This window comes from Hoplias malabaricus, chromosome Y (assembly GCF_029633855.1).
Source record: "Hoplias malabaricus isolate fHopMal1 chromosome Y, fHopMal1.hap1, whole genome shotgun sequence".
Classification (NCBI taxonomy): Eukaryota; Metazoa; Chordata; class Actinopteri; order Characiformes; family Erythrinidae; genus Hoplias; species Hoplias malabaricus.
The window spans coordinates 47,293,563-47,308,876 of record NC_089820.1 but is presented as its reverse complement, the minus strand read 5'-3'; the positions used below and the strand labels follow the sequence as shown (position 1 = coordinate 47,308,876).

The window sequence follows — 15,314 nt, the reverse complement described above, 5'->3', positions numbered from 1 at the left end:
GAGTGACCTTCACAAACTTTAACACAATTATATAAACTACACATTTAAATGACCACTCTAACCTGTTCCAAAGCGCGAGGTGTAGTTCTCAATGCCTGCAAGATCCAAATAATGATTCCTCCTCTCCAGGTTTTCATCCACACAGTGCCTCTGGCAGCCTTGCTGTGTGTGGTGATCACTGTGGTGACGCCTACTAAATCAACCACATGAATTAACAACAGATCAAGGACAGTGCTATTGTTCATAGCTCTAAAACTGTATTTCTAAATGTATAATTACTGATTACTTGATAAACAAAACATAATACAATTAAGATAACTATCTTAATCTCTCAGGATGTTTACAGCTTGACACAAACACAAGACTGCAGTTATTTCATTTATACAGTTCTTTAGTTCTATTGTTTTTGTAAATTAAAGTAGTACACATGGACGATCATTTTATTTCTGTTGTTGAAACAAGCATGTGGTCATTCTGGCCACATGTGTATTCAGTAAACTCATGCGAGATTCACAATTGTTTATAGGGCAATTCACTGTCAGCTAAAGTTCACTGTGACAGGACTAGCATAATAGTGAATCTCCTGACCTCAGAAGGGCTCTGGACTTCTTTTCCGAGCTTCTGGGCTCCTCAAAGCACTTTTCTCCCTTGATTCTGGGATTGGGTGTGTCTGAGGAATCAGGGAACGAGAGAGAGAAAGAGTGAGAGAGTGTGTGTGTGTGTGAGAGAGAGAGAGAGAGAGAGAGAGAGAGAGAGAAAGGGAGAGAGAGAGAGGCTATTATCAAAGAAAACTGCAACTGTGCTGAGCTCCATAGCATCACACACACATGCATGCGCGCACACACACATAGAGTCACAGTGGCTCACCAAAGAAAGAAACAAACCTTTGTTCCCTGCTTAACACTTTGAAGATTTATAAAAGAGGAAAAACAACAATGCTTCATTTATTCTATTTTTGACTGAGGGGGCTCATATAAAGCCAAATACACACACACACACACACACACACACACACACAAGCATGAGTTCATTAATGTGGAGGGATCTGATGCAGTTTGAAGACTGCCTCTGTTTTCAAAGACTGTCGCTTTCAAACGCACAATGCATATAAATAGTTCAAATGACAGCTCATAAACAAACACACACACGCTTTCTCTTTTCATCCTCCCCATTCCCACCCTCATTGCTCTTGTTCATCATGTCACCCATTCTCAAAATTAAGCTAAATGCAGCCATCTTACAGTTTTCACGCTGAAATGAAAGTGGAGAAGACGAGAGAGCGCAGCTTGAGAGTTGTAAGAAGCTGCTCTGATGTACAAAAGCCATTCAGCTTTGAAGGCTACACATAGTTGTCAGGTATCTCTCTCTCTCTCTCTCTCTCTGTCTCTCTGTCTCTCTCTCTACCTGTATTGTTCTGAGTGCAGTTCCTCCATCGTTGGCTGGCGTCTGGTGCGACCGATAGTTTGACTCGGAGTGTTTTGCTGCTGCTGGGGGAGTGGTTCACAGATGCATCCACAACTTCATAGATGGTGTGCAGCAAACTAGTGATATCCTGAAAGAGAGTGAGACGGAGAGAGCTACTAAGTCTAAATACATTCTTTATAAATTAGTATCATATTTTCTAAGTAGTTATCAGGGTTAATGACAAAAATTTGGACTAAGATTTAGATTATTATTGACATTCGTTGTTTTCATTATTACCCAAGTTTGGTTACAAAGTACTGCAAAACCATAAAAGCAAAAAAACAATGTGATTACCAAAAACGCTTTACTCATTAATGCTCTTTATTTAAAAAGCAGATCTCACATAATGGGTTTTCATTGAGAGAGGTTGTTTGTGAATGAGCATATGTGTGTGTGTGTGTGTGTGTGTGTGTGTGTGTGTGTGTGTGTGTGTGTGTGTCTATAAGCACTTTTCCACCAACTGGTACCTAACCTATTTTGGAACCATTGTACATGTTTCCACCAAAATAAATTGGTTTCTTGAACCAGAAAAATCTGTTCCCAGCAGGAACCAAAGAAGAGTTGGTGCTTCAGCATGAACCATGAGCTAAAGAAACTCCAGGAAGGGCACAGAGCTTCAACTTTTTATAATGCAGTGGAGCCCAGCACGTTATATAAAGTGTGTTTTTGGGGCTGTGTTTAGCGAAACACAAGGTGCGTTGACTACTTTTCTCTGGCAACAATTACTCACATGTATCATATTTCACTCTGTTCTGAACCCACTGTAAACAAAGAATAAACAATGATCCTGTTCTGCATTTAATTCAGCACCCCAGCAACACTGATGAAGTATCCTTGGTTCGATCTAAACTGGTGGAAACATGGGCCAGTTCATTGGATACCCCTATGGTTCCAAGAATCAAGAATTTAACCTGTTTAAGAACTTCAAAGAAGCGCTATACAGGAAAGAAGCATTTTACCTCTCTTGTAACCTTGCCATTATTGTCAAAGTCATACAGAGTAAATGTCCATTCCTGCCTATTGTCCTCCTCGACTGAAACAGCACACTCCAGCTCCTGATAAAGAATAAAGCAGTAATCAGTAAGCACTTATTGATATGTAACTAGTTTCTTAGTTCAGACGCACCCATCTTAACTGTTCAAAATAAGCTTGATGTCAGAAAAGATGAAGAATAACCATAAGAGATGCCATTAGTCCATGGATGAACAAAAATAGCATATTGTACACTTCTTTATTGTGTCTATGTGTGTGTGTGTGTGTGTGTGTGTGTGTGTGTGTGTGTTTTCATAAAATTACCTCAAACTGAAGTTGTTTGTGTAGGCCTGTAGCTGCAGCGCCCTCTTTTTCCTGCATCTTCTCTTCCACACCGCAACTGTCAAACTTCTCAGGTGGCAGGGCCACTACAGAGGGAAACAAGAAAGTTGATGTGTTGCAAGACAGTTCTAGAGACAGGACATGGAAATAGAACAAAATTAAATTAATTAAATGAATGTGAACAGATGTATGGAGCCACATCAATGTAGAAGTAGTGGGAGCAAAAAACACTGGAAAACCTGCAAGTTGTAACATTTTGCGTGTGTAAATATCCCTCTCACATGTGCAAATGTGAAACTCATGGGCACAGAGAGCAAATTGTGTGCGCTCAGATCATAATATTGCTATCAAATGTAATGTTTTCCATTCTCTAATTGTTTTTACTCTCAATTGTAAAGTTTCCTTCATGTGCCAAGTTCTTTTCCCTCAGCTTCTTTCTGCACACGAGAGGATTTTGAAATGGGTGGGTTTTGACAGTTTGTGGGTGGGGTCAGGGCAGTTTCTCTCAGGCAATGCTATCGGCTGATGTCTCCCGGTTCTGTGACTGCACACCATGTAGACTGAATATGGCCCACCTACTACTATTTGGCTTGCTGCTTTGCACTTCTTTGTGAGCTGTGCGCGGCTCCTTCACACTTACAAAGAAGAGTTGCTCAAACCGGTCATTGTGACCGGGGGCGTTTAGATAGATAAATGAATGTAGGTTATGTTCCTGGATCCTTAAAGGAACACCATGTATTATTTCTACATGAAAATTACAGCTTCTAAATGATTGTAAACATTTTCCCAAAAATTAGCCTATGCTGCGGCTATGCAGGGTCCTCTTATGGTTTATTGCACTAAGCAACTTCTGAATCACGGGGCGGAGGACTCTTGTGAGAAATGGGTAACGCTTAATGGCACATAGCTCACAGATGGATGGCTGCCTAGCTACAAGAAGAATCTAGCTCAGTATTCCTGGTACAGACATTATATGGCAGACAGAGCAAGGAAGAGAAAAGAGAGAGAGAGAGAAAAGAGAGAGAGAGAGAGAGAATGAGTGTCCGTACAAGAGTTAATACTGAACCAAATTTAGAAAGTAGATTGAGTTTAAACAGACATGAGGACACTAGTTGGAGCAGTAAGTATTTGTTGCTAGTTGGCAATAGTTTGGTTGATGAAAGTTTTTGAGAGTTACTGAGCAGTGAGCCAGGGTTTGCAGCTGCTAACTTTATCTGGATTAGCTCACTTTTTCACATTAGACATCGTTTTTGGTAATAAGTGATTTTCAACGGTTGCTATGTGGATTAAAGTTATACTTTGTGTCAGTGGAACCCAAGCTTTGGTGAGGACAGTGTTATAATCTGGTTTTGAGTGTCACTGATGAACGAGGGCGAGTCATAGCACCTACTTTAGCCGGATTAGCTTAGATTAGATTAGATTAGATTACACACATTCCCCCAGCTCAAAATCAGCCGGAGCTCAGAGAGCCGTTCGCTACTTTTGTAAACATCACTCGATGAGTGAGTGAGTAAAAGGGAGAGAGAGAGAGAGAGAGAGAGAGAGAGAGAGAGAGAGAGAGAGAGGTGTTTGTTTGTCTGGGAGAGAGACAGGGAGAATATGTAAAGTTCTGTTTAAGTGAATGAGCTGGTCGTGTTTAAGTGAGTGAGCAAGTGAGCGAGGGAGAGAGATGTGTGTGAGACAGTACTGTAAATGTGAATTACACTCAGCAGCACGTAGGGGGTGCTCAGGAGACCAAAAAGCCAATTCTTACATTATATCCCTTTAAAGAGGCTTAGACTGAGAGAATTCCTGCAGAGTTTAGTAAACATTACAAATATCCATTTTCATGTTCCTAAATCCACTGTCACTACTAGCTCCCTCAGTTGTATGCCAACGTTTTCAAACCCTTGGTGCCAGTTTGAGAACTAGTCGACTCAGGCAGTGATCCTTCTAAGAAAATGACTCTTGGTAAATTCTCAGATTTCACAGCTGCTCTGTTGGTGTGTTTTGGTTCGTGAGGGAGATGTTGCAGACGGCAGCAGTACATCTAACGCTGAACGGGGAGGAGGCCTCCACGCCATGCCAGCCTGTGTCCTGCAGGCTAAATCCTCCCCCCTGCCCCCAATCCCCATGCTTTGAAGTTCCATTCTCAAACCTTTTGGCCAAGGATCAGTCCGTCTGTTAAACAGAATCTCTAATTAATTAAGCAAAGTCAAATCTAAAACAGTGTTTGTTGTTTGAGCCAAAGGGATCAGCAGACACAACAGTGTCTCTTTCTTGCTCCCCACACCCCCCCTTCTGCTGATCTGCTCAGATCAAAGAGGACCTGTCCTGTCCCTCGGCAGAGAGAAGAGAGAGTGATAAAAAAGAGAAAGAAAAGCACCAGAGAATGAAAGGAGTCGTCCCAGGGAGCTTTTACTGACTTTTTTTTTTTTAGGGAAATAGCAGAGGCTCTAGGCTTTTGATCAGGGCTAGATACTCAAAGGCAACATTGTGAGTGAGGGCAAAAATCTGCTCGCCAGCTCGTCCGCAATGTTTCAGAGATACTTATCTGGAGGGGTAATGAGTGGCCTGAAGGGGTTACAGTAACGTAGCATGCACACACCCATACCCACACACACAAACTCTCGGACACACAGGCACATGGACACACACACACACAACCACACACACACACACACACACACACACACACACACAAGCATGAAATGTGCAAGCCTACATCAGCACATGGCCACAGGCACAGGTATAGTCACAAGGACTAACACACCCTCACCCCCCACAACTCCCCTCCTCTTTCTCCTCTGTCTCTGTCTCTCTCTCTCTCAGTCTTCAAAATTTTGGAAAAGTTGTTGGTGAAAACAAACTGGGTCCAGTGTATGATGAAGGGAAGTGCATATTAAGGCCAATGATTCATCTGTCATTGTGCAAAGGAACGCACAGGAAAAGGATAGGCCTGTCTCTCATTAAGCAAATAGACAGGATGTATCACAATTATCACATAATTGCCTGATTAGAATTGTTCAATTTGACTGCAGTTATTACCTCCGAGAGCAATTACTTTCAATGCCATTAGCTTTCACCCTTGTGTGTTTACAGAAGAGAAACTGCGTGTCTTCATCAGTTGGCCTGAGGAGATACATATCAACACTCAACCAAATGGCACTTTTCCACTGCATGCTACTCTGGATTCTTTTGTCTGTTACCAATCCTAGGAGAATTTGAACCTCTTCAAAACACCAGATTTGGAGATTTTACATGCAGTTAGTTTGTGCGGGAGATCGGGGTAGACAAGCCTCCCTCGCCAATCAGCACTCTGCAATGTTAGTCTCTACTCGGCACACCTGGACCCAGGCGCAAGCGGGGATTGAACAGGAACCTTTTTCAAGAACTAGGTACCAGGTTTGCCTAGTGGAAAAGCAGAGCAGAGCAGGTAACATACAGTGGAAAAGCACTAAATATCAGGTGAAGATTATAAAATGATCTCAAAATGATGGTAGTCGCTTGATTAGCGGTGTCCAATTTTTTTTCTGTAAGACTAATTTCATTTTGAATATATATATATATATATATATATATTTATCTGGGGCAGCCATGGCCTAAAGGCTAGAAAAGAGGGGCTTGGGGCTGAAGGGTCACCGGTTCAATCCAGAGGACAAGACAGAAAATGGGGGTGGGGGAGTAAAGGGACAGTGATTTCTCCTCCCTCAACATCTAGGCTGTAGGTAAGGCGCATTAGTACATTAGCAGGTATGCCGCCATAGGTGTGTGCATGCTCACTGCTCCTAGTGTGTGTGTGTGTGTGTGTGTGTGTGTGTGTGTGTTCACTGCCATTCCTCAAGGGGATAAAGGTTATCACTTCTATCCAGGGAAAACAGCCACCAATAGCATTTTGCTTGCAGTCTAAATTGGCTTTGTTTATATGTTAAAACAATATTAGACAGTTTGAATTAAAGGTTTTTAGAGGAGGTATAACCTTGTTTGTGACTCTTTTCACAGTGCCTAACCGATGTTTTTACACATCCCAAGATGGAATTTTTTGCAAGCGTCTGAGGACAGAAACCAACCAGAAGACATTCTGCCTCCTTTAAAGAACTCTCATTTTGCTAGCCTTGCACTATTTTAATCCCCAAATGTGTTGTGCAGAGGATCACCCTATACCCACAGGCAGAGGAGAGTGTGTAGGGTTTACACTGTCACCATTACACTGTCTCTATCCTCATTCTCTTTCTTTTGCTCTTTCTTTTGCTCTACGCCACACACTCACACTTATGCTGAAGTTTGTGGACACATGCTCATTCAAAAGCCTTTGGAATCAAGGGTAAAAATATGTTTTAGTTTGTCTAACGATGCTGCAGTAACACCTTTTATTCCTGTGGGAAGGCAGTAGATATTATTTCAAGTAGCTACTGGAACATGTTTGTGATGATTTGTTGGTATTCAGCCACCAGAATATTATTGCAATTTGGTACTGATTATAAATGATTAGTTTTGGATCACGAAAGCCTTTACAGCTCACCCCAAGGGTATTGGAAAGTGGTCCATCGCTCATTGAAAAGTTTACTGTTCCACAGACCTACACTAGGAGGCTTTATGCTCCCCGTGCTCCATGATTGGCACTGGGCATGGTGACCTTAGGCTCATGTAAAGACTGTCCGGTTTAATTAATTTAATTTTCACTAATCTATGAAAATTATACAACCTTATAATAGCTGGGTTCACAAATGATGAGGGTGTCTACAAACATAGATATAGCGTGTATAAATCTGTTGATGTTTCTGCTTTGTATTTATGATGTTTTCAAAGTTACTTTAGTTATAGCAGCTCCTAATTATCATTCATGGCCAGCAGAACAATCAGTGATATTCAGAGAGGGAAAAAAAATAATGATCTGAAATCTCATGACTTTCTATAAAGAGAAAGACAGAACAAGCTTGTTTCATGTGCGTGAGAATGTGGCAATAAAGGCTCAGTGGTGACAGTCTGCTTGACGCCTGCAGGACACATGCTACACCAGACTCATCATAAGAAGCATGCTGTCCATCTTCTACAGCCGGACCACACACAAAATCTAGACTAACTCGTGCTCTACAGTTCTCTAGATGATCTAATCATATCAGCATCATCAGATAAAAGCTTCAAAATAAGTTACAGTATTGGCTAGATATGCAGACTTGATGAATGTTCCAAACTGATTTTGGATATGTATTCCTTATGCAGAGGAAGCTACTTTGCATGTCTGTGTTTTTCTGCATTAGATTTTAATCCCTTTTTTAACATTGTGATCTGGAAAATACACACACACACACACACACACACACATATATATATATAGTGTTGTTTTTTGGAGTCCATTCAAGAGAGTAACACATTTGTAACAAGAAGCATCAGATTTTCTGCAACATGGCCGGATTAAATAAACATTAAGTGCTTACTCAAGTGCGTACTCAAACTAGACATCTGAAATTCATACTGTACTGAGGTTCAGGATGATGTTAATGTTCTGTGTGACAGACTCACGCTACTACTAATGGAAAAGCCATTTCCAGGGAAACAGCTGAGAAAGTGGGGCCCAGCATTCACCCATGACTGTTTCCTTTTACTCTTATTATCCTCTGAAATTCCCTTTTACCCAGGCTGCCCTGTACTGTATAAAACAAGTGCTCTTGATCACATTTATTTATTTTTTTTAATTCCTATCATCCTTCTTGATTATTTTCTATTATATCTCCCTAAAATGTGCACAACAAATTAATTTAAAACATTCATGCTGTTGCTGTGGGCGGCACGGTGGCGCAGCAGGTAGTGTCGCAGTCACACAGCTCCAGGGACGGGTGACAGTCTTTGGGGAGTTGGTTTGTTCTCCCCGTGTCCGTGTGGGTTTCCTCCCACAGTCCAAAAACACACGTTGGTAGGTGGACTGGTGACTCAAAAGTGTGAGTGAATGTGTGTGTGTCTGTGTTGCCCTGTGAAGGACTGGCGCCCCCTCTAGGGTGTTTTCCCGCCTTGCGCCCAATGATTCCAGGTAGGCTCTGGACACACCGCGACCCTGAACTGGATAAGCAGTTACAGATAATGAATGAATGCTGTTGCTGTCTTGTCATATTTACAGTTTATCATAAAGTTTCAACACACCAGTTGCCCTTTAAGCTGTGATGAAGAGACCCACAAAAATAGTACAACGCTACTGTGTTTGAATCAAAACATTTAAGATACCACAAAGGTCAAACAGCATAGCACCATTCTTACCCTGTCTAAGACCAATGGGTTTCAGCACTTATTCCTTTAAATGAGAATGAACCTCAGCTGAATTCAAGCCCAGGAGTGAGGAGATGCTCTGGTTTTAAGCCATTTTCAATTTGTTGTTTGTCTTCTTCATTCTTGTCTTTGCCATATGTAATTAGTAATCTTATCTCTTCTCCACACGAGTTGTGCTTGTTTTGATCCATTAACAAATGTCTTTGGGCTCTCACAGAAACACTGGTCCAGCACTATGATTGGAGACGAAGAGGCCAGCACTAAATTGCAGCACAAAATCAGAGCTCATTTTATCATGTTATTTATGTTTTTTGACTTGGAGAAAATAAAGAAAGAAAATCTCTGAGACTGAGTTGTTTTATTTTTCAGTTTGTGGATTTACAGGCACTCCATTTCAGAAAAACAAAGTTCCATTACCAAAGCATAACGGAATATAATTGTTTTCTTTAAGATACATTTAGCACCCAAACCCCTTATATACGTATTCTAATCAAAGCTCAAACCGACTATTTACTCTTTCAAAACAGCTTATTTTCAACCAATCACATCTATCTCTGTCTGACCTTAGATACCACACCAACCCCAAATGAGCCAATCACAATCAAGTGTGAGTTAAAAGTGGGCTTATGCGTGTGATGATTGTGAGGCCCTTTCTTATGACCTTATGTGACCTTTCGTCCATACAAACAAACCAAACCCAACCAATCATGCGTGGGAAATCTTCACAGGGCTTAACGGAGGAACGAGTCCCTCGTTGCGGGATTGCCCTGAGTGACCTCTCTGCTCTTTTCCAGCCAAGAGGCTACAACAGAAAGAGAGAGCGGCAGCTACACTTCTCTCAGAATCTAACCCAGGGGTCAAGGCACAAAGAATACAGAACAATTGGAACTGCTCCAGAAAAACAGGCGACGTGGGGAAACTAGGGCCTGGAAGAGGAATGTTTTTTATCTTGCAATCACAGTTTGCAAGAGTGAGATTTTAAAATCCCAAGGGCTGGCATTTTATTATACCCTGCATCGTTTACAATTTCAAAGTTGGGGAAATAAACCCAAAACACAGCTGGTGAACTGACTTTGAAAGACGTAGATCAATCAGAAGTATCCATTTCTAAGTGACATCACAAATCCCCCCACCCTTTAAATATATATTTTCCTGTTCAATATATGGGAGGGGAGAGAGAGAGATAGAGAGAGAGACAGAGAGACAGAGAGAGAGAGAGAGAGAGAGAGAGAGAGAGAGAGAGACAGAGAGACAGAGAGAGAGAGAGAGAGAGAGAGAGAGAGAGAGACAGAGAGACAGAGAGAGAGACAGAGAGACAGAGAGAGAGAGAGAGACAGAGAGACAGAGAGAGAGAGAGAGAGAGAGAGAGAGAGAGAGAGAGAGAGATAAAGAAAAAGAGAGAGAGATTCAGGGAGCAGAAGGAGATTTTTTCCAACACCCAAATATTTACAAAAATAATTTCCTCTGTAAGTCTCTGTAAAAGACGGTCACATTTTTCCAAATATTTACACATTGAAACCATTTCACCATTCATAGTACAGGAACAAAAGACACTACTGTTTGGTCTAAGGTGAGTGCCGGCATGTTTTATCTGTCTAGGTTTTGGTTTTTCTAAGGAATATGAGCTGGATAATACCGAAGAATTCATGTTCAGACACATTTGTGATTCTCCAATTCTACTAAAATATGATTTGCTTGGTTTCAATAAGTTTATATCATCTGTTTCAAGTAATCTATGAATTTTAAACAGGTATTGAGAAGTAGGAAACTAATTACACATTCCTATTTTTGTCAGGATACACAAAACAAAAGATGAAGGATTGAGAGAAAGAAAGGAAGATGAATGGACTGGGGAGACTTACCTTCTAACCGATAATTTTCATCACTAATACCCTCGGCACATGCCTCGTCCAGGGGGTCCTGTGACAAAAAAGGAGAGGGACAGGGAGATTAGTGACAGACATTTGCAGCTGCTCCAGAATCCTGCTTTTCAAACTGTATAAACTTTATGTGTGTGTGTTTTTAAGATTTTCTGGTACAGATGCAGCCACTGCTGGTGTATCACTGTTGTTCTGAAAATTCAGGGTGTCCCTTTGACGCTAAGCTCACTATGCCCAATGACGAAATGGGAAACATGGGTATAAAACCCCAGCATTGGACTACAGAGCAGTGGAACTGTATTCTCTGGAGTGATGGAGAATAGTTCAGTAAATTTGGAAGTAGATTCTGTGACCAATCTCAGTACCTGATGACCAAGTATAGCCTTTGTGTTTACATTAATAAATACTACCTATTTACAGTATAGTAGAATAATTACATTGTATAAATATAAATCCAATTTAGCTATCCAAAATTCCACTTGCTAATTATAATGTTACACTGATTTTATGAACCCTTGCTGAGAAACATGCATATTTTGATACAAATATATATTTTAATATAGTATTTGGCTGGAATATTTTTTATCATCTAACACTGTATTTTCATAAATAATTAATACATCATGTAGCAGTTTCTGAAAGATTTTAAAGTAGCTTACTAGGATGCATTATGAATAAGAGGGAAATAAATAGACATCAGTGCTGTGTCTGGTATTGTTGGAATCTAACTGGTGAAGTATGTTGTTAAGAGATTAGATATTTCCATGAGTTATGGGTGTACCATTGGGCCAGCATATATTATGGTTAAATTAACCACCACCACCACACCCCACCCCAGTAGCTATGCCACTGTTTACCACATTTTCTCTCAGATCTTAAAGCATCTTAATGCTTTAAGTGATTATAAACCCACAACTCCACTGCACAACTGCACAACTGTTCAAAGTTTAATATCATTCTGTAATATACTATAAATAACGGCTGATTTTCTGTTTCCTCAGGCCCCGCACACATTCACAAACCCACAGTGCTTAGCTCCTTGTAAGTTATTTTATACTGCTATTTTTTGTTTTACTATTTATACTGCTATTATATTTCTAATTATATCTTTTTATTCCCTTAATATCTTCTCTGGTCTGAATTCTTCTCTGGTCTGTACATTAACTACTTTTATTTAGTTATTTTTTATCTAGCGCCCGATGCACTCCATCAGGTGGATAGTCGTTCCTGGTTGAGAGTATGAGGTACGCATTTGGCTGCCGCTTCTCGCCAGTCTCTGTTGACTGAGCATTGAATGGAATGGCGTTCTGAGCTGTGTTGATTGTAAAGAATCCTTGAGTGTCTAAAAAGGCAGCTATAACTATAAATAAATTATGTGGACCACATGACACATACATGTGCACCTGCACAGACAAATACCAGTAACAGTATCCATGCTTCTACAAATGTCTGGCACTAGATGCAGAACCATTCAGGGAAGATTTAATAGTCTTCAGCCAAAACACCATCAGTTATGGATGTTGAATGATCTCTTGACCAAAAATGCCATTCCAATACACATTTTAATGTAGCTATATTTGTAACATAAGTGAAAACACCCACTCCATCCACAACTCAATATTCAGGGGCTTTATACCCTTCTAGGACAAACTGGGAAAGGTAACCGTAGTTTAATGTGCAGCTCCTCCAGAGCATCACCTTCCATTTCAGGCTTTTTAATATGGATAATACAAGATGTGTACACATCTGTGTCAACAGTGAGTGCACCTTAAAGGAGTGAAATTCATAAATTGTAAGGGCTGGCTTTGAGAAATATGATCTTATTTGGCAAAATTAAATGATTCTGTTTCTGATTTAACGCTACTGACTGACTTCTGACACTTGACCAAACACTCAAACCATCACAAACCTTCAGAAGCAAATAAACACAGTCCTCTTATTGTCCTTTAGACATGCGCTCCTCTCTTCCCGAAACACACACATAAACACACACAGTCCAGAGTGGAGCATGCGAGTTGGGCAGCGTGGTATGTGCTAATTGCTTGTTGTCTGGATGATGGATGGAGGTTTATTATTAGTATGAGTTTCTCTCTCTCTCTCTCTCTCTCTCTCTCTCTCTCTCTCTCTCTCTCTCTCTCTCTCTCTCTCTCTCTCTCTCTCCTCTTCTTCGTTCTAGGCCTGATATGGGCTGCACAGTCTCAGGACATGCTTATGCAGTATTCTCAAGCACATCAAGCTCCAGCTGACCTTTTCCAACCACATCATTCTTTCTTCTAATACAGTGTGACCATATTAAGCCTCTTGCTATACTACTGCTACAGTTCATCCCCTGTTTTTAACTTAAGTTTGAACACATGGGAGCTTGACAGTCCCACAAACACCTCTGAAGTATGTATAAGTGTGTGCTCCTATATATCCATGCTAACACGTTTGGTGTGTCCAGGAAGTAACTTAAACCCTGCCCTTTAAGTGTGAGGGCCCAACGACACCAAGCAGACGTCAACAAGCTAGCACTATCTAAAGCTGACTGATGAGCGCTTTCCATTTGTACTCCTCTAAGTGTAAGGTTGATGGCAGACAGGAAACAACTGTCCATAGCTGGAGGTGGAAGGTTCAATGTTCAAAGTGAAGTATGCAGTATTAGAATGTTTTCCAAATGCATCAAAATAACACGTTATCCCAAGAATAATGGTTCACAAGGGTTCTTCCTAGCAGAAATTAGTGCTATGCTAACTTATATTTTTACCTTAAACACAGAAATGTAATGCATGACTAACTGACATTGATCGATTGATTGATTATAGAGGGATGTGCATCTGATTGAACAGATCTGTTTCTATTGTGTCCTACTACTAGGAGTACTGTCATAGCATCTCAAAATATTAACACAGTATAAAGTATTACCATGGGTGGGGTGGGTTTGAAAATAATTGAAAATAAGTGAAATAATACAGGCTCTACATTGTTTAGAAGTACTGATACCCAACTAACTGGCACATGTGGTTTAGCACACCACAACATATTACTTTTCAGTGAACTGAGGCTCAAAACACACATATTTAGAGGAGAAAGCCTGATGCCTGTGAGCACAAGTTCAAGTGAAGGGTCTTCTGAGTATTTTAACTGTTTACAGCTTCATTCCTGTCTCTTTGACCGAAACTCAGCACTAAACTCACAACTGTAGTGGGCTACTGGGCTTGTGTTTTTCCCAACCATTTTCAGACTGTAACATCAGCTGTCAGTGAGCCCCTAAAGTGCCTCCTCCCTGTGGCTCTTTTAAATGCATACAAGTGAACATTATGGCCTTGTAAAGACACAAAACTGAAATCTGACACACCACACACATTTATACAGCCTTATATACCAACCTCATTTTGAGATACCGTACACATGGAGGCATATGGTGGTATATGGTATGATATGGTACCGTCCAACACTAACTACTACTTGTTATGTGGCTCAGATTATGATATATCTAGTCTGGCATTGCAAGACTCTTTTTACAAAATGATACCTGGTAGCGCATATACATGCAGGTACAAACAGCCAATCAGAATGCAACTGGAGCAATCCTGACAGTGAGGCTAGTTTAACACACTAAACATATCAGATACTTTGTCAACTTGTGAGTGGAGCGACTTAATGGTGTGTCCCAAACCACACCCACCTTAACTTTATCTACAGGCTACTGAGTGCCCTTCTGATAAACATGCAGTATTTTTTATACCCTGTATAGTGTGCTAGTGTGTGTTAGCTTTTATTTATGTTTACTACAGATATGTGACATAAGTGAGGCTGGAGAAATACTTTATATTTTATTCTCCCTCATGTGTTACTGATGACTCAGATTTCACTGAAGGAGCATGTTATGGTTCTGGTAATGAATCAACAGTTAAATTAAAGGTTTTGACATGTTTTCTACATCAAGGCAGTGAGATAAATTGCCTGGTCACGTCCGTCTCTGTCATTTGTACTGACTCAACTTCCTGTAATTGGTCTGAAAGTTTGAATCAACCAAAAAAGTGTGTTCACACTGCACACAAACTGGACCTTGGTTCTGTTTGATCCGGCCTGAGACCAGCTCTTTTGATCTGACCAACTTTTGCACATGCGGTTTGGATCAAACTGAAAAGTCAGAAAATCCAGACCAAACAAGGCATGTGAGAAAGAACCCTTAATGATACAAAATATGTCCATGGTGTAACTGGGTAGCCCTTCATTTTTTAAGAGTTTTATCAGACCGAGCAATCATGCGCATCCCTTGCAGTAAGGCTTACAAATCAGCTTGTCATACATGTTGGTTGCTCTTTTTTTCAGATTTGACACGCTTGATCAGCCTATCATCAGGACACATTATGTGCAACAGTCTCACATTCATTGCCTGCCTCGCACTGCAACATTTGGCTTCAGGCTGCA

At 40.7% G+C, this 15,314-nt stretch overlaps 1 protein-coding gene across 2 annotated transcripts in view; it reads right to left on the bottom strand.

The window, feature by feature from the left end:
* Positions 1–15,314, bottom strand: part of LOC136678789 (protein naked cuticle homolog 1-like) — a 40,101-nt gene that overhangs the window by 4,118 nt on the left and 20,669 nt on the right. The window contains exons 4-9 of one of the 2 annotated variants that reach the window (XM_066656923.1): positions 10,881–10,938; positions 2,761–2,864; positions 2,424–2,519; positions 1,405–1,552; positions 589–670; positions 63–190 (exon numbers count right to left, since the gene is read on the bottom strand). In XM_066656923.1, the coding sequence (XP_066513020.1) occupies positions 63–190; positions 589–670; positions 1,405–1,552; positions 2,424–2,519; positions 2,761–2,864; positions 10,881–10,938 (616 nt within the window). The remainder of the gene's footprint in view (positions 1–62; positions 191–588; positions 671–1,404; positions 1,553–2,423; positions 2,520–2,760; positions 2,865–10,880; positions 10,939–15,314) is intronic. The other variant, XM_066656924.1, reaches the window with a different exon arrangement.